Here is a 17,324-nt window from a genome sequence, read left to right on the forward strand (position 1 = left end):
ATTAAAGGAGAATCTAGACAAACATATGGGGGAGAAGGGAATGGAGGGTTATGATAGATTCAGATGAGGAAAATTGGGAGGAGGCCTAGGTGGAGCATAAACACCCGCATGGACTGGTTTGACCTGTTTCTGTGGTGTAGTGTAAATATGTAACTCTGTAAAGTTGATAAAGTTACCAGGACGATGTGGTATGCATCTTGACAATACTGTGGGAAGTACGGGTGGAAATTGTAGATGTACTGGCAATAATCTCTCAATCCTCCTTGGATACTGAGATGGTGCTGGAAGACTGGAGAATTGCAAATGTTAGACCTTGTTCAGAAAAGGATGCAAGGAGAAGCCCAGCAACTACAGGCCAGTCAGTGGTCACCATGGTGGTGGAGAAACTTTTACAAAATAGTTAATCCAGGACAAAATTAACAGTCACTTGGATCGATGTGGATTAATTAAGCAAAGCCAGCATGAATTTAAGAGTAAATTGTGATTAACTTGCTTAAGTTTTTTGCTTGGGTAATGGAGAAGGTTGATGAGAGTAATGTGGTTGATGTGTACATGGATTACCAAGAGGCTTTTGTTGCCACCTAACAGGCTTCTCAGCAAAGTTAAAATCTGTGGATTAAAAGGGACACTAGCAGCATTGATGCAAAGCTGGTTGTGTGACAAGAAACAGTACTGGTGATTGATTGTCAATTTTTGTCAGACTTGAAGGTATAGGGATTCCCCAGCGGTCAGTATTAGGACCACTGCCTTTCTTGATCTATATTAATGATTTAGGCTTGGGTGTTCAGGGCACAATTTCAGAATTTCCAGATGAGAGAAAATTTGGACGTGTTGTGAATTGAGGAGGATAGATGTGGATTTCAAGGGAACATAGACAAGCTGGTGGGATGGATGGACACTGGCAGATGAAATGTAATGTCAAGAAGTGTGAAGTACATTTTGGAAGGAAGAGCAAGGAAAGGCAATATAAGAGAAAGGAAACAATTCTAAAGGGATTACAGGAGCAGAGGGTCTGGGGACATAGGTGCGCAGCTGTGAAGGGTGGCAGGGCAGGTTGAGAAAGCAGTTAACAAGGCATAGATAGGGGTTCCTGGGCTTTATAAATAGTGGCATACAATACAAAAATAAGGAAGTAATGGTGAACCTTCATAAAACACTGGGTAGGTCTCAACAAAGTATTATATCCAATTCAGGACACCACACCTTTAAAAAGGATGTAAAGGCATTAGAGAGGGAGCAGAAAAGAGTTACAAAAATGGTTGCAGACATGAGAGACTGCAGGTATAAGGATAGATTGGAGAACCTGGGACTGTATAATCAATGAAGAGAAACTGCTCCAGTTAGTGGAAGGGTTGAGAACTAGAGAGCACTGGTTTAAGGTGAATGGCAAAAAAAAACCAAAGACGACATGAGGAAAAACTTGTCTACACAGTGAGTCGTTAGGATGTGAAATGCACTGTCTGGGAGTTGGTGGAGGCAGACTTAATCGTGGCTTTCAAAAGAGTACTGGATTATTACCTGAACAGAGAAAAATTGCAGGGCAATGGAGAGCAGTTTGGAGATTGGGATTAGTTGAATTGCTGTTGCAGGGTGAGCATGGACATGATGGACCAAATGGTCTCCTGTGCTGTAACCATTCTAGATATTTTGAAACCCATGGGAGAGATTTCAGCATATTTGAAGAGAAAATACTTAATTTTATTATACAGCAAAACTCCTCTATACCATATATTGGACTTCAAATATACTTTTCACCAGCTTATTTCCTCACCATCTTGTATGGTTACATTTAGACTGCTGTGGTAAGAATTTTAAGAAAAATAAACTGGCTGTGTGGTATTGAATTTCGTCAGGTTTCCATCATGAGTACTAAATTTTAGTTTTGACTTTTCCTGCTTTTCATTAGTGAACTTTTGAACCTATCTATGCATCCCAAGTCTTGTCCTTAAATTTTGCATGAAAGTATTTTCAGTCATTTCTGAACATTCAAGAATTTAGAAAAATAAGTTTCATTTGGGTACTGCCTCAGATTTCATCTACTTCAGATGTTGCTTGTTTAGCCATTTCTAATCAAATGGAGCAGAAAACAAAACACTTTGGCTTGGAAATTTTTTTCCGTAGTAGATGCTTTATCTAAACATACCATCTTCTACAAAGGAACAAGATTACTTTGAAGTTCTGCTAGTTGAAAAGAACTCAAACATGACATGGGCTCCCTAAAATCTTGGAAGGGAAATGCTCTTGATGGAGATGATGTACTATACCAGTTAGAAGAAATAATCTTATAATAGATTGGTAAAAATGCGTGCTTTAAAGTACATGCAACTCTAACAATCGGTTTAGCCAGATACATTATTTCTGATATCAGCCTATAGAAAATTAAGTTTACTTAAGTAGTTTGTTGCTATCTGACATTGGATTGTCTATATTGGTGTTATATCTAGTAGAGTCAAATTCACTGTCCCATGAGGCATTGTTTGATACATAATGTAGATACTACACTTCTCAACCAGACTCTTACTAAAGATTATTGGATGTAAACTAAGCTTAAATACTTCAGATTTATTGACTGGCTAAAGATTGTGGTGAACTAATTCACTGAGCAGTTGATATTATTAGGTGTCCATGTGCTCAATTCACTAAGTCTAGGATTGGCCCATCAAATTGGCCCAGCAAGTAATAATCATGCCACACAAATGCCAGGCAATGACATTTCATACTGAGAGAATCCAAGCATTTCCCCAAGACATTCAATGGTACTATTATTGCTGAATCTCCAAAAACTCAACTGGACCAGCCTGATAAACGCCGTGACGACAAGAGCAGTTCAGAGGATGGGTATTCTGTAGCACATAGCTCAGAGCCTGACTCCACAAAGCTGCCATACCACATACAAGGCACAAGTCAGGAGTGCAGTGGAACATTCTCCACTTACCTGGATCGGTACAACTGCAACAACACTGAAGAACTTTGATACCATCGACTTGACTGGCACCCGTCCACCACCTTAAATATCCACCATCTATGCATTAGAAGCACAGTATTTATATCTACAAAATGCACTGAAGTAACTCACCATAGCTTCTTCGACAGCATTTCATACCCCATCCCTGACTTGGACATATATTGCTGTTCTTCCTTTGATGCTGAGTCAAAATTCTCGAGTTCCCTATCCAACAGCATGGGTGATCCTTCACCACATAAACCACAATGGTTCAATAAGCAGGATCACCACCACCTCTCAATGACAGTTAAGAATGTGGCAGACAGTGCTGTCCTTGCTAGTGACCTGGGAATTATTTTTATTTACTGAAAGCAAGTGCACATCTACAAAAAGTAATCAAGTGACTAGTTGGATGTTGGCCTTTATCTCAGGAGGTTGGAATTTAAAGTTGAGCAGTACTGAGTTTGTTTAGATACAAAAATCAGGGAAGATCTATTGAATTGGCAGGAGTATAGAACAGATTCACTAGAGTGATAACCGGGGCTTAAATGGTTAAATTGAGGACAGATTGCATAAACTTGGCTTGTTCTTTTGAGTTTAGAAGGTTGTGTAATCTAATTGAGGTTTTTAAAATGAAGGGATTTGATTGGATAGATACAGATAAACTGTTTTCTCTGGGGGGGAATCCTGAACAAGAGGCTCACTAATTTAAGTGTTAGAGTAGGCCATGTCGGAATGAAATCAGGAAGTACTTTTTCACAAAGGGTAGTGGAAAACTAGAACTTGCTCTCAGAAAAGGCGCCAGATGTCAGGTCATTTGAAACTTTCAAGCCTGAGATCGATAGATTTTTGTTAGTCATGTGTTTCAAGGGCATGGAAGAAAGGTGGGTAAATTGATTGAAAAATAGATCAGCCATGACATAACTGCCAGTTAGAAGAGGCTTGAGGGTCTGAATGGCAGACTCCTGTTCCTATTACGCACCAATGTCCTGTTAAAATAATGCCCATAAAGCAGGTTTATTCCTCATAATTTTGTCAACTAAAGATACTGTATTCCTGTTTTTGAAAATGTTGGTCATAGCTGAAAGTAGCCTCAGTACATAATGAATCTATTTATTAATTTCCAACAGTAAATTATCCAAAAGTTAATGTGGTCGTAAATGAAGCTTAACCTGCTGTTATTTATGAATTAGTGGGTTGCTGTTCTCCATGGTGAGGAAGGTAATAAGTCCACTTTTTAAAAAGTCCATTTTTAAAGAATAGAATAGAAACGCCGTGAGCTTGTGTAGAACAGAAACAAAAATACCTGGAAAAACTCAGCAGGTCTGGCAGCATCGGCGGAGAAGAACACAGTTGATGTTTGGAGTCCTCATGACCCTTCAACTGTTGTGTAATTTTATGTAATTGGCAAGTGGAGTACATACAAATCTTGGAGCTACTAACTTTGTAACATGCTGACCTTGAAGCCTTAGCACTATTCCTTGAATGATCTTTTTCATAAACTACTCTGTATACGGCATCTTCTAAAATACTTTTTAACCAACCTTAGTTTTCTTCACTGAATAATAAACATTAAATCCATCATATTTTTATTTCAGATGTACAAAAAGCACTGGATGATCTTCACAAAGTTATGAACAACTTTGAATCCAGGGTTGAGTTCACTGAAATGGCAAAATTGGTAAGCAATGTTTTTGCTATTTTCAGTTGGCCCAGTTAACCACAAATACATTGTTGATCCTGTCCACAAAGATATATACTGCATTGTAAGATGTTATAAATAAGCAGTGTTGTGGCCAGCCCTGAAACATGTAAGTAAGTTACAGCTAGAGCAATGTGAAAGAAGGTATTTATGTATTAATCTCCATGCTGAATGATGGGGCACTGTGAAGTAATTGGCTGCTTTGCTTTAGTGGCTGAAATTCTGGTACAATGGCTTGGACTCAGCAGCAGAGATACTTATTCTGACCTCTTTGGAGGGTGTAAAAGTTTAAAATCATGAAAAGAATTGAGATGTATTGGAAATACCTTTTTGCTCAACACGTGACTTAGATTATCTTGAGTAATTTTGAACACTTAAGGAGTAATGGAGTTTATGGAATAGTAGATAATGAATGATAATCTTTAAAAATAAATGGGTCCTGAATCAAAAAAGGGGTATAGGGGTACCAATTTGAGGCTGAGGCGAGAGGGCAACCCCGAGCCAGGCAGTCAGCAGCACCTAGAGGAGAATGCGAGAGGAGGACCCTGAGCCAGGCAAGCAGCAGGACCTAGCACCTAACATCACAGGGGAAACATAAGTTCATTGGTTGGTGAGAAACTGCTGTTAGGGAGTGTCATCGAGTAGCTGATAATTAGAAAAGCACATTCTTTTTAAAAGAAGGGGTTACTTAGATTTAAGTAAGAAACACAAGTAATAGGGAAATAACGTTAAGTTGAGGCCAGGTAAAATAAAGTCACATAAGTAAGCCAAAGTAAAATAAAGTTAATGCAAAGGAAGTAAATTGAAGCCATAGCAGGACAGCTTGGTCATGTGGAATGCACATCTTGTAATATGTGGGAAGTTGTGGGCGCTACTCGCCTAGATAACCACATGCAGGAAGTGTCACCAGCTGCAGAGTCTTGAGCTCTGGGTTTCGGAGCTTGAACAGCAGCCGGAGTCACTGTGGCGCATCTGTGAGGCTGAGCGCTACGAGGATAGCATGTCCAGAGAGGTCACACTGCAGCTTAGGAGTCTGGAGGCAGAAATGGAATGGGTGACTGCCAGGCAGCCCAAGAAAATTAGGCAGGTGGTGCAGGAGTCCCCTGGGGTTCTGCTTGCCAATTGGTTTTTCACTTCTGTTACCGGTCAGGGCATTGGTTCCTTGGAGGAGTGCAGTCAGAGCCAAATTTGTGGCACCACAGGCAGCTGTGCACTACAGGAAGGGAGAAAGAAGAGGGGAAGAGCAATAGTAATAGGGGATTCATTAGTTAGGGGAACAGACGAGTGTTTCTGTGGCCGTAGACGTGACTCTAGGTTGGTATGTTGCCTCCCTGGTGCCAGGGTCAAGGATGTCATGGAGTGGCTGCAGGACATTCTTCTAGGGGAGGGTGATCAGCCAGATGTCTCCATGTTGGTACCAATGACTTAGACAGGAAAGGGAATGAGGTCCCGAAAGGATACTTTAGGGAGCTAGGAAGGAGATTGAAAAACAGGACCTCTAAAGCAGTAACCTCAGGATTACTCCCAGTCCCGAGGGAGTATAGAAATTGGAGAATTGAGCGAATAAAGACGGCTGGAAAGCTGATGTAGGAGGGAGGGAATCAGATTTCTGAGGCATTGGGACCGATTGTGTGGGACCTAATACAAGTCGGATGGTCTACACTTGAGCAGGACTGGGAAAAATATGCTCGCATGGAGATTTGCTAGTGCTGTTGCGGGGTGGCGGTGTTTAAACTGAATTGGCAGGGGGCATGGGAATCTGTGGTTAAATTCAGAGCAGGGAACGGGAGATGAAGAATTAGTGAGTGACTCTGAAAGATGGAAGCAGCACAGGTTAAAAAGTGTACAGCACAGGAATTTTAAAAGTTATATATGTAAATGCAAGGAGCATAGTAAATAAAGGCAATGAGCTGAGGGCACAGACACATGGCAGCATATCATCGCTTTGTGGAAATTTGGCTTAAAGAGGGGCAAAAATGGCAACATTCCTTTATATAGAATTTTCAGGCAGGATAGGGAGGGGGATAAAAATGGCAGGGATTATTGGTTAAAGAATCAATTACAACTGTGAGGAGGGATGATATCCTGAATGAAGCATCAAATGAGGCCATATGGGTTGAGCTCAATTAAAAAGCAGCCACACTGCTAGGAGTGTACCATAGACCCCCAAATAGTGGAAGGGAGTTAGAAGAGCAAATATGTAGACAGATTTCTGAGTACAAAAACAATAGGACAGTAATCGTTGGGGTCTTCAGCTACCCTAATATCATTTGGGATGTGAAAAGTGCGAAAGGTACAGAGGGTGCAAAATTCTTGAACTTCATTCAAGAGAACTTTTTTAGCAAGCACTTAACAAGCCCAACGGCAGGGGGCGCAATATCTAGATTTAGTCTTGGGAAATGAAACTGGGCAAGTGGATGAAGTCGCAGTGGGGGACCATTTTGGAAATAGTGACCATGGTATAGTTACATTTAGCATCATTATGGAAAAGGAAAAAGAGCAGGAGTAAAAGTTCAAAATTGGGGAAAGACAAATTTTACAAGCCTGGGAGGTGAGCTGGCAAGAGTGGACTGGATACAGCTATTAGAAGGGAAAACTGTTAAATCAGTGGGAGGCATTCAATGGTGAGATTCTATGGGCACAGTGTTGACGTGCCCCCACAAAAGGTGTAGTACTGCCAAATCTAGAGCCCCCCCCCCCCCCCCCATTATCCAGAAGCATGCAGACCAAGATGAAGCAGAGAAAGAAAGCTTATGGTAGTCACAAAAGACTTGACACTGTAGCAATCCTGGAGGAGCATAGAAAGTGCAGGGGTGAAGTAAAAATCACAATTAGGAAAGCAAAGAGAGAATACAAAAAATATTGGCAGGTAAAATCTAAGAAAATACCCGGAATTTTACCAGTACTTTTTGAGCAAGAGAATAACTAAGGAAAAGGTAGGGCCTATGAGAGATCTACATGCTAACTGGTGGGTTGATGCAGAAGATGTGGGCAGGGTTCTCAAATCAGTGTGCTGTTTCTGTTTTCACTAAGTAGAAGGATGATGCAGACATTCTAGTTAGAGGAGGAGTGTGAGACATTAGATACAATAAGTGTAATGAGAGAGAAAGTACTTGAGGGACTGGCAACCATGAAGGTGGATAAATCACCAGGACCAGATGGATTGTGTCAGAGGCTGTTGAAGGAAGCCAGGGAGGAAATAGCGGATGCCCTGAGGATCATTTTCCAATCCTCACTAGGATAGAAGCGAGGTCCCAGAGGATTGGAAGTCTGTGAGCGTTGTACCATTATTTAAAAAGGGTGCGAGGGATAGACCAGAAAATTATAGGCTGGCCAGTCTGACCTCGGTGGTGGGCAAATTATTGGAAACATTTCTGAGATGCAGGATAAACTTTCACTTAGAAGGCATGGATTGATCAGGGATAGTCAGTATGGTTTTGTTAGGGGAAGATCATGTCTTACTAACTTAATAGAAATTTTTGAGGAAGTAACAAGGAGGATTGATGAGGGTAGTGAAGTGGATGTTGTCTACTTGGATTTCAGTCAGGCATTTGACAAGGTCCGACATGGCAAACTGGTCAGCAAAGTAGAATCTTGTGGGATACGGGAAGATGGCAGGTTGGATCCAAAATTGGCTCAGTGACAGGAAACAAAGAGTAATGGTCGATAGATGTTTTTGAAAACTGTTTCCAGTGGTGTTCCACAGGACTCAGTGTTGGGGCCCTTGCTGTTTGTTGTATATCTTAATGATTTTAGGTTTAAATGTGGGAGACAAGATTGGGAAATTTGCAGAATACACAAAAAATGACCGAGTAGTTGATAGTGAAGAGGATAGCTGTCGACTCCAGAATGCTATCAATGGTTTGGTTGAGTGGGCAGAGAAGTGGCAAATGGAATTCAGTCTGGAAAATTGTGAGGTAATGTATTTGGGGAGGACAAACAAAGCGATAAATGGGAAGTTATTGAGGAGTTGAGGAAGTGAGACCTTGGAGTGCATGTGCACAGGTCCTTGAAGGTGGCAGGATGGGTAGACAAGGTGGTCACGAAGTATATGAAATGCTTTCCACTATTGGGTGAGGTATTAAAAACAAAAGCAGGGATGTAATGATGCAACTGTATAAAATGCTGGTTAGGCCACAGCTGGAATTTTGTGTACAGTTCTGGTCACCACATTTTAGCAAGGACATAATTGCTTCTAGAGTGTGTGCAGAAGAGATTTACAAGAATATGGCCAGGCCTTGAAAATTGCAGCTATGAGGAGAGATTGGATAGGCTGGGGTTGTTTCCCTTAAAACAGAGGAGACCAAGGGGTGAACTAATTGAAATGTACAAAATTATGCAGAGCCTAGATAGGATAGACAGGAAAGACTTGTTTCCCCTAACTGTGGGGTCAGTTACCAGGGGGCATAGATTTAAGGTAATTGGTAGGAGGATAAGAGGGGACTTGAGGAAAAACTGTTCACCCTGAAGGTGTTGGGCGTCTGGAATTCACTGCCTAAGTTGGCGGTTGAGGCTCAACTCATTGTAAAAAGTACCTGGATCTGCATCTGAAGTGCTGTAGCCTGTGAGACAATGGACCAGGTGCTGGAAATTAGAATAAAATGAGCAGTTAGTTTCATTTCTCTTTTTGGCCAGTGCAGACACGATGGGCTGAAGGCCTCTTTCTGCACAGTAACTTTTTTATGGTCTTCTAAATGGCTCAAGTCTAAATGACGAGATTAACCTTGTTATGGCTCCCAATTTGTTTATATTCTGCTAAGTTCTGTTTGGGAAAACATACAGAAATAAGCAAGGAATTATTGTCTCTTGAAGGACTGTAGATGCATATTGTCCATTCTAATGTTATTAGAAATATAAAATTTCTGACACATTATGTAGTCAAGAGAGTATACTTTAAAAGTTGCAAAAAGCACCATACATTTAAATGGAATTTTCCCCTTATGCATTTTACGGGTGGAACTGTACAAAGTGTGTTCTGAAACACCAGTATATGAAAGGTTTCAGAAGGCTTTAATTTTGTTTCCTAGTGTGGCCAGATTGCTTTAATTCAGGGCTCAGCGTCTAAATGTTTGTTTTTTTAACAAATATGTCATCAAAGATTTTCACTTAGCTCAGTCTTTGAAAAGTATGACATTTTCCAGAAATAGTTCAACCACCAATGTGATTATGTAGCCACTTATAACTTACTGTCACACTGAAACATGCCTATTCCAGAGTAAGTGTTGCTGAATGCTAAAATGTAATTAACCTTTCGTCAGATAAAGGCAGGAGAAAAGTACAAGTTTCTTTTGGCAATCTCTGATGGTTCATGGTTAAAAATGTTGTTCTCAATATAACTTTGCGCTTATGCTCACAAAATATGTTAAGTTCTTGTATAAAAGCATACAACTTGCCAATGTATTGCCAATGTTTCCACACACTCGATAGCTACTGTATCTAATTTTTGTTGCAATGGGAACTTGAGATTTCTACGAGTAACACATTTTTTGTAAAATGGAATTTGAACCACTTGCCCTGATATTGATGCCAATTCTCATTTTCAGCCTACATTGTTGGCTAGCAGCAGTGTGAAAAAGAGAGCGAAATGTGTAAGTCTCTCCCTGTCAAGACACAGCCTCTCCACCTTCAAGTCCTCAGCTATGCCTCCTTGTGGTGACACAAGAAAACTGGGTCCCTTGTAGCTCCAGGCTAAAGCTTCAGAGGAATTCTAAGGGGATTTGGCCCCCCCAGACATTGTGTGCAGGCCCACTAGCATGTGGACATGCCCTGGCACTCTTGAACTAAACTCCCAGCTGTGGGCAAATAGCTCCACTGCCTTGTGGATACCTCAGGAGAGTTGAAAGCTAAGGGGGTAAACCTTGACAAAAATTCTGGAGTGGATCCTAAAGATGGACTAATGTCTAAATATGTAATCTTCCAGCAACTGCTATGACCAAACAGGTGCCAAGTGTAGTACTTTACATTTCTTTGGACTTGATGGGGAGATCGAGGGGAGTCCTGACGTTTGGGCAGGCCAGGTGTCCATAAATGTTGCCCAGACTTATGCCCTGGAGAGGACACCAGTTTCACTTACACTGCAGAGTGTTAACACAAAATGGGAGACAGCAGTTATGAATAAGTCCAACTCAATTCGCATAGTGAACTGTTGCTACAGGCTGTCTCTGATGGTGGGAGGGGTCACCTCCAGTCGGTCGGCTTCTGACTAGTAAGGTGCTGACCTGTCACAGTCATCTGGTTCAGTTGGTGCTTGGAGTTTAGAATCTCCTCAACAAGTGGATGGAATCCATCGCACTAGATAAACAAAAACAAATGAAAGAAGGTGCCAACTCTTCGATTGGCAAAGTGGAATGTCAGGGTCATGGGTGTGAGAATGACAGACAACTTGCAGCTGATCGATAACATGGGCAAGGCAGCTATGATCAGCATGAAACTTGATTAGCTGAACATCAACATAACTTCCCTACAAGCGACCAGGCTCATCGAGAGCAAATCACTGAAAGAAAGATGGTATGCCTTCATCTGGAAGGGGAAGAATTCAGAGGAAATCTGTAAGCAAGGTGTAGGCTTCACTGTAAGGAACTTGCTACTCTTGATAGAACACCCCCTCCCCTCCCCCTCCATCCCCAACCAGCAAACAGTTCAGAGTGTGTTCTCTCCATCCATCCCTCAACTTAAACAGGGGCACTTAAACTCATGAGCATCAATGCTCCACCACTGTACTCCACTAAAGAGGTGAAGGACCAGTTCAGTAAGGAGCTTGACACCATCAGCGATTCCCTCAGTTAGACCACCTTTACCTGCTGGGAGATTTCAATGCAAGGGTGGGCATGGACCATGAACATGGCCTTCCTGCCTCTCACAACATGGCCTGGGAAAGATAACTGACAACAGACAGAGACTGCCTGAGATTTGTGGCTACCACAAGGTTTACTTTCCAGTCTTTAAGCCCTTCTCTTTTATAGTACACCATGTCTCCCTGATTAACTGGGGATTTTCATCTTACAACTTTATCAGCAAACACACAGGTTAAAGTTCACATCTCTGTGTTGTGTGAATGAAGCTTGAGATTACAGGCTACACATGGTCTCTGTTACTCAATCATTATTCACTGATCAGAAATGTAACTGACCACATCTGGATTCCTAATTAGCCCACATGTGGTCAGTACCTCTCATCCTGGATAAACCATCCAGAGGAGCATGAAGTTCATTTGCATCATTCAAATTGAAAACCATTTCAGATGGCTGTGCATTGTCTTAAGGCTTGCCAAATTCTTTCTGAAACTTCGGATTTAAGGAATGCTCTTCTGTCCGCATGCAGTACATTTAAATGCTCAGAAAAAGTGGAGCTAATCATAGTTCCCTCCCAAGCTGGAGGCTGATCACTTGTAACTGAAGGAATTTTTAAATTCATAACAAAAACCAACTGAAATGTACTTTAGCCTTCAACCATCTGCAGCGAATTCTTGGCATGGCAGCCCATGCTAGGGCAGACGTTAATTTACAATTTGATCTGCCAGAATTTTAGGAGCATCTCTCCTATCACTCTGTAATTCTTTTCACGCACCCTGTTGCCGTATTCATAACTAATTATATTCATGTTTTTGCACACATCCTGAAATTCTTCATTAGCAAATTCCACCTCCCCATTATCAATGAGGATTTTTGCCGTTGGCCCCAACCCATTCTCTATCCACTTTTTCATTACCTTATTTTCTTTTGTTTACTATGTATGATTGTCGACTGGCTGAACCTAGTTGCCAAATCTACGAAATTTAAAGTGAAAATGCTTTTTCTTTATCTCACATCTTTAAATCCATAGCCACATCTTCATTAAAATCCCTTGCTAGGGGTAGACTCACTGGCCCGTGATTGTGTCCTTCTGTACTCCTTATTTATATGACATCTATCATTTATCTCCTCTGCGTTTAGTGTACACTTCATTCCTTATTCCTGCATCCTTTAGCAACATTTTTAACCTTTGGGAAGAGGGATGGGCAAACTGCCAGTGCAACTTTAACACAATTAGCTTTTTGTCCTCAAGTCCTATCCCCTGATGCTAATGGCACTTCTTTAATTTCCTTAGTAGAAATGTTAGGTTTCATTAAAGAAATACAGTAGTGTCCAGATTGTGTGAATTGTCAATCCACAGGTTTTCCAAATACAATGGCCTTGTCGTTTTCCATGTCCAGTTTCATTTGCGCTTTCTTCAATTGATATCCTGCTCAATTGTAATGGTATTTCACCAGACACTTTATCCGTGCTGATAAAATGATTGATTCCGGCTATCTTGCAGGGAATTGCTACGCTTTTTAAAGGTTTCAGTGTATTATCATCCCCAAATCTGAAATTAGTGGAATTCTCAAATTCCTTAACCTTGTTCCGATCCTGATTACTTAAGGGGTCTAGGTAGCATTCTAGCCCGTCTATGCCACACACTGCACACTAGATGTGCATCTGCTGTCTTAACGCTGCACAATTTGAAGGACTCTGCAACTAAGACATTTATCTCTGGACTGAAACTTCTTGGTAACTAATACAATGCCATCTCTTTGGTTGATATCTCCATCTTCTGAGTCTTCTGTCAGGTGTTTAATTTCCAACACATACCATTTAGGGCAGTTCATTGCATAATGGTATTTCGCATCACACCTGTAACACCGATTGACTACACCCTGGGCATATCTGGGGTTCATTTTTTTGGTGCATTCTTTTCGTCTATAATTGTAAAAGGTGTTACTGTCCTCTTACATTTTTCTAATTACAATTCTTCTTTCGTACTCACGCTTGCATCCTATATCTAGACAGTCCCACCACCCCATTAACATTGTATTCTCCATTTTCTGTCTTACTACTGAATAGCCCTTTTGTGCCATGAATGCTACTGGAAAAGAAGGTTTTCAGAGGAAATTTTAGAGCCTCATGACATCTGTTCTAGCAATGTGTGTTTTTCCGCAAATTTAGCAGAAATATGGAAGCCTGTCCATATTCAATATATTAGCACAGTTTAACAACGTAAATGCCAGCACAGATTGGGGAATTTCTAGATGGAATTTTTGAAATCTTGCATGTAGCCTACTGAGTTCCATACTGTTATCTTCTATGGAACCATCCTTTAACGTCCTAAATTTGTCAAAATCTGACCATGCCTTGTAAGCACTTAAGTCTTCCTTTTGATAAATGTTATCCATAAAATTTAAAGTCTTCAAATCTTGATCCATATCCAAATGCTCAGGCTCCAATTTTGAAAATACTTTGCATCTTATTTTGCTTTCGTATGATAACGAAAGTGCCAAGACCATCCTTGTTTTTTACTTCAGTAAGGATTTAACCCATGTCCACATGGTCACTTCATTCTTCCATTGCTCATATGGTTGATGCTCAGAAAGCATTGGTGGGTAATCACACCCCGACACACTGATTTTGATTCAGCCATTTTTCAAAGTGATTCCAAATCATCCTTCTCTTAACTCCAAATAGTCTTTTTTCTGAAGAAAGCTTAGTTTACAATCTTTTACTTACAAGCAGCAACTGTCCTCTGCTACCACTGTAAAACTCCAGTGGCTAGTTGTTAAAAAAAACCAAGTCTTTACTACTAACAGACAGAGTTTTATTCCAATTCTCATAAAACTCCATCCCCAGATCATCACCTGTTTTCTGCTTTATATGCAGCCAATGATGTGCTTAACTAATTAAACTCTAATTACTAACTTGATCACTTGTTGATGATTACTATTTCCTATCCCAACATGCAGAAGTGAAATGCTTTGAGTCACCATCTACAATATCGCACACTCAACATATGGGAAGCAAGAGTGGGAAAAATGCTGACTGGTTTGAGGATAACATCACTGATTCAACAGCCAAGCATTCCGCTCTCATGGATAACAGAAATCCAAATGAGAAAGCTAAATGTACTAAGAGCTACTCAAAAAGTAATGCTCAACAGACTTCTAGATGGTGCATCAGTGGCTACTGGTTACAACTCTGCCAGAATATCCAGATGTCCTTTGATACAAGGAATGTTGGGAACATTTATGAAGGGATCAAAAAGACAACAGGTCCATTAGCAAAGAAAATGGCTCAATTGAAAACCAAGATAGTGGAGGTCATCACCTGTTGCAGTAAACAGTTGGAGAGATGGGTGGAACGCCACCTTAAGTTCCACTGTGGGGAGAACACAGTCACCAAGGAAACTCTATACACCATAGAGAGCCTGCCTGTCATGGCAGAGCTGGATATCAAACTCTCAATGGACAAACTTAGCAAAGCTATTAACTTGCTTGCTATGGATCAAGTTCCAGGTGCTGATGCTTTACCACTTAAACTCATCAACTTGCATTCCAGCATGTGCACAAACCTCCCTGTCTCTACTGGTGGGAGGGGACAGTGCCCCAGGAAATGCGTAATGCAAAGATTCTGACCTTGTGCAACAGCAAGGGTGACTATAGTGATTGCAACAACTATCAAGGCATCTCCCTGCTGAGATTGTGGGATAAGTATTTGCCCGTATTGCCCTTGTCAGACTGCAGATCTTGACTGAACGCATCTATCCCGAATCCCATCAGTTTCAGAACCGGATGACCTACAATTTATGTGATCTCAGTCTGGCTAATGCGAGAAGAATGTCATGAACAAAGGAGGCTATTAGTTATTGCCTTCATTGATCTCGCCAAGGCAGTCAATGATGTGAGCAGAGGCGGTTTATTTAAGCCGCTCAGGAAAATTGACTGTCCTCCAAAGGTGCTCAGTGTGATCTTATCTTTCAATGACAACATGATGGATAAGGTCAGCTATGGCAGGGTAACATTGGAACCCTTTGAGATCTGCATTGGGGTCTAACAGGCTTGCATTCTGGCACCAACACTCGTTGGCCTGTTCTTCTCTTTGCTGCAGTCATTTGCCTTCAGGTCATCTGAGGGTGTCTGCTTATACTTCAGAACTGACAAAAAAAACTGTTCAGCTTTGCCCACTTGAGATCCAAGATTAAAGTGCACCAAGTCCCCATCAGACATTTGCTCTTCACAAATGGACAGACTCTCTCATGCCTGTAAAGAGTTTGGTTTGTCTATTAGCATCGGCAAGACAAATGTCCAGGATGTTGCCATCCCTCCATCTATCAGCATTGACACTGTGACCCTGAAGGTGGTTGTCAGCTTCACATATCTAAGCTCCACAATTATTAGCAATCTCTCACTTGATGTTGAAATCAACACACACATCGTGAAAGCTGCAGCTGTTTTGTCCAAGCTGAGGAAGAGTGTGTGGAACAACAACCTGACTCCTCTACACTAGTGAAACCTGGACAGCATTGCTAGAGATGAGCAAAGGCCGAATAGTTGAGAGTTTCGCTGTCTCAGCCGTATCCTCAGCATCTCTTGGCAGGACAAGGTTACCAGCTCACAGGTCCTGGAGCATGTTAATTCCATCTGCATACAGTTATTGTTAAGTCAACAATGTCTGTGCTGGCTTGGCCATGTTCATTGGATGAATGGCTTTGTACCCAAGAATGGCCTGTATGGTGAATTAGTAACGAAAAGCTGGCCGTCCATACCTTCACAACAAGGATGCCTGGAAGTGAGACATGAAGATGGCGGATATTGACACTGACAACTGGGAGACAGCCACTGATGGCTGTAACCTCAGGAAGCTGACTGTATGGACATTGGAAGAGGTGAGCAGAAACGAAAAGCTTAACCGGTCAAGAAGAGGGCCCAGAGAAAATAGAGGCCACGAATCATGCACCTTCTCCGCCCATTGTCTTCCTTTGCAGCAAATACTGCTGAGTATGCCATGCCAGAGTGGGGCTCCTGAGCTACACCAGGTGACATTTAACAAGGTTAATCATCAAGAGACAAGATGCCATCGTCTCATGAGATGGAAGGTTGTCACACAAAATTGATACTATCTGTAGAGAGGCACATAGTTAAGGTTGTCTTGCTTTCGAGCTATTGCGGCTTGCATGTAGTGGCTAGAACTAAAGAGGAATGAATAAATAGGCCACGATTAATCTTTTGTATAATTCTAATTTATTTTCCTAAAATATTTCAGTTAAAATGAGCACACAAATCAAACTGAACTTTTATTATATGCTGCATTTTTTTCTAATTAGGGAAAGGAAGGTATTGTAGAAATACATGAAGAAATTCAGAATGAAGACCTAGAAATTAAAGACTTAAAGTCTGAAGGTACTTAACTGTTTCTGCCATTTATTTTTCATGACAAATTGAAGCTCATAAATAACTAGGACTGCAAATGCTGTTGAGATGAAGGAGAAGCATTTTATTCTCAGTTTTGAACTTTGTACTTGATAATGGTCACAATCACATGCTTGGGCAACATAAACTGATAATGGTGAGTTTTAATTTTACTGGTGCAACTCCAAATTTGATTTTCCTACTCCTCACCTGCTGCCCACTACCCCCCCCCCCCCCACCCCCAATATATTATAGTAAAATGTATTTGGGCAACTACCAATCAGAGGAAATGCATCTGTAGCACTTACTTTACACTACAGATTCACAATGTTAAGTTTTTTTCTTAACTTTGTTTCTGCAACATAATCTCTTCCTCAAGATTTGTAGCTTTCCAATCCATTTTTTCAAAGTGTTGCATTTCATCAATTTGAATACTGAAGTCCTTAAGTCACAAAAACTTTAAATAATTGCATTAACCCCCT

General features: G+C 41.1%; 1 protein-coding gene across 4 annotated transcripts in view; it reads left to right on the forward strand.

Annotated features, from left to right (window-relative positions):
- The window catches only part of uri1 (URI1 prefoldin like chaperone), a 54,083-nt gene that overhangs the window by 21,045 nt on the left and 15,714 nt on the right, over positions 1-17,324 (forward strand). For all 4 annotated transcript variants that reach the window (XR_005943520.1, XM_041191408.1, XM_041191406.1 and 1 more), the window contains exons 5-6: positions 4,543-4,625; positions 16,758-16,833. Coding sequence is in view for 3 of the 4 variants with exons in the window: in XM_041191408.1 (XP_041047342.1) it covers positions 4,543-4,625; positions 16,758-16,833 (159 nt within the window). In the remaining variant the exon portion in view is untranslated. The remainder of the gene's footprint in view (positions 1-4,542; positions 4,626-16,757; positions 16,834-17,324) is intronic.

Source organism: Carcharodon carcharias, chromosome 7 (genome assembly GCF_017639515.1).
Source record: "Carcharodon carcharias isolate sCarCar2 chromosome 7, sCarCar2.pri, whole genome shotgun sequence".
In the NCBI taxonomy this organism is placed as follows: Eukaryota; Metazoa; Chordata; class Chondrichthyes; order Lamniformes; family Lamnidae; genus Carcharodon; species Carcharodon carcharias.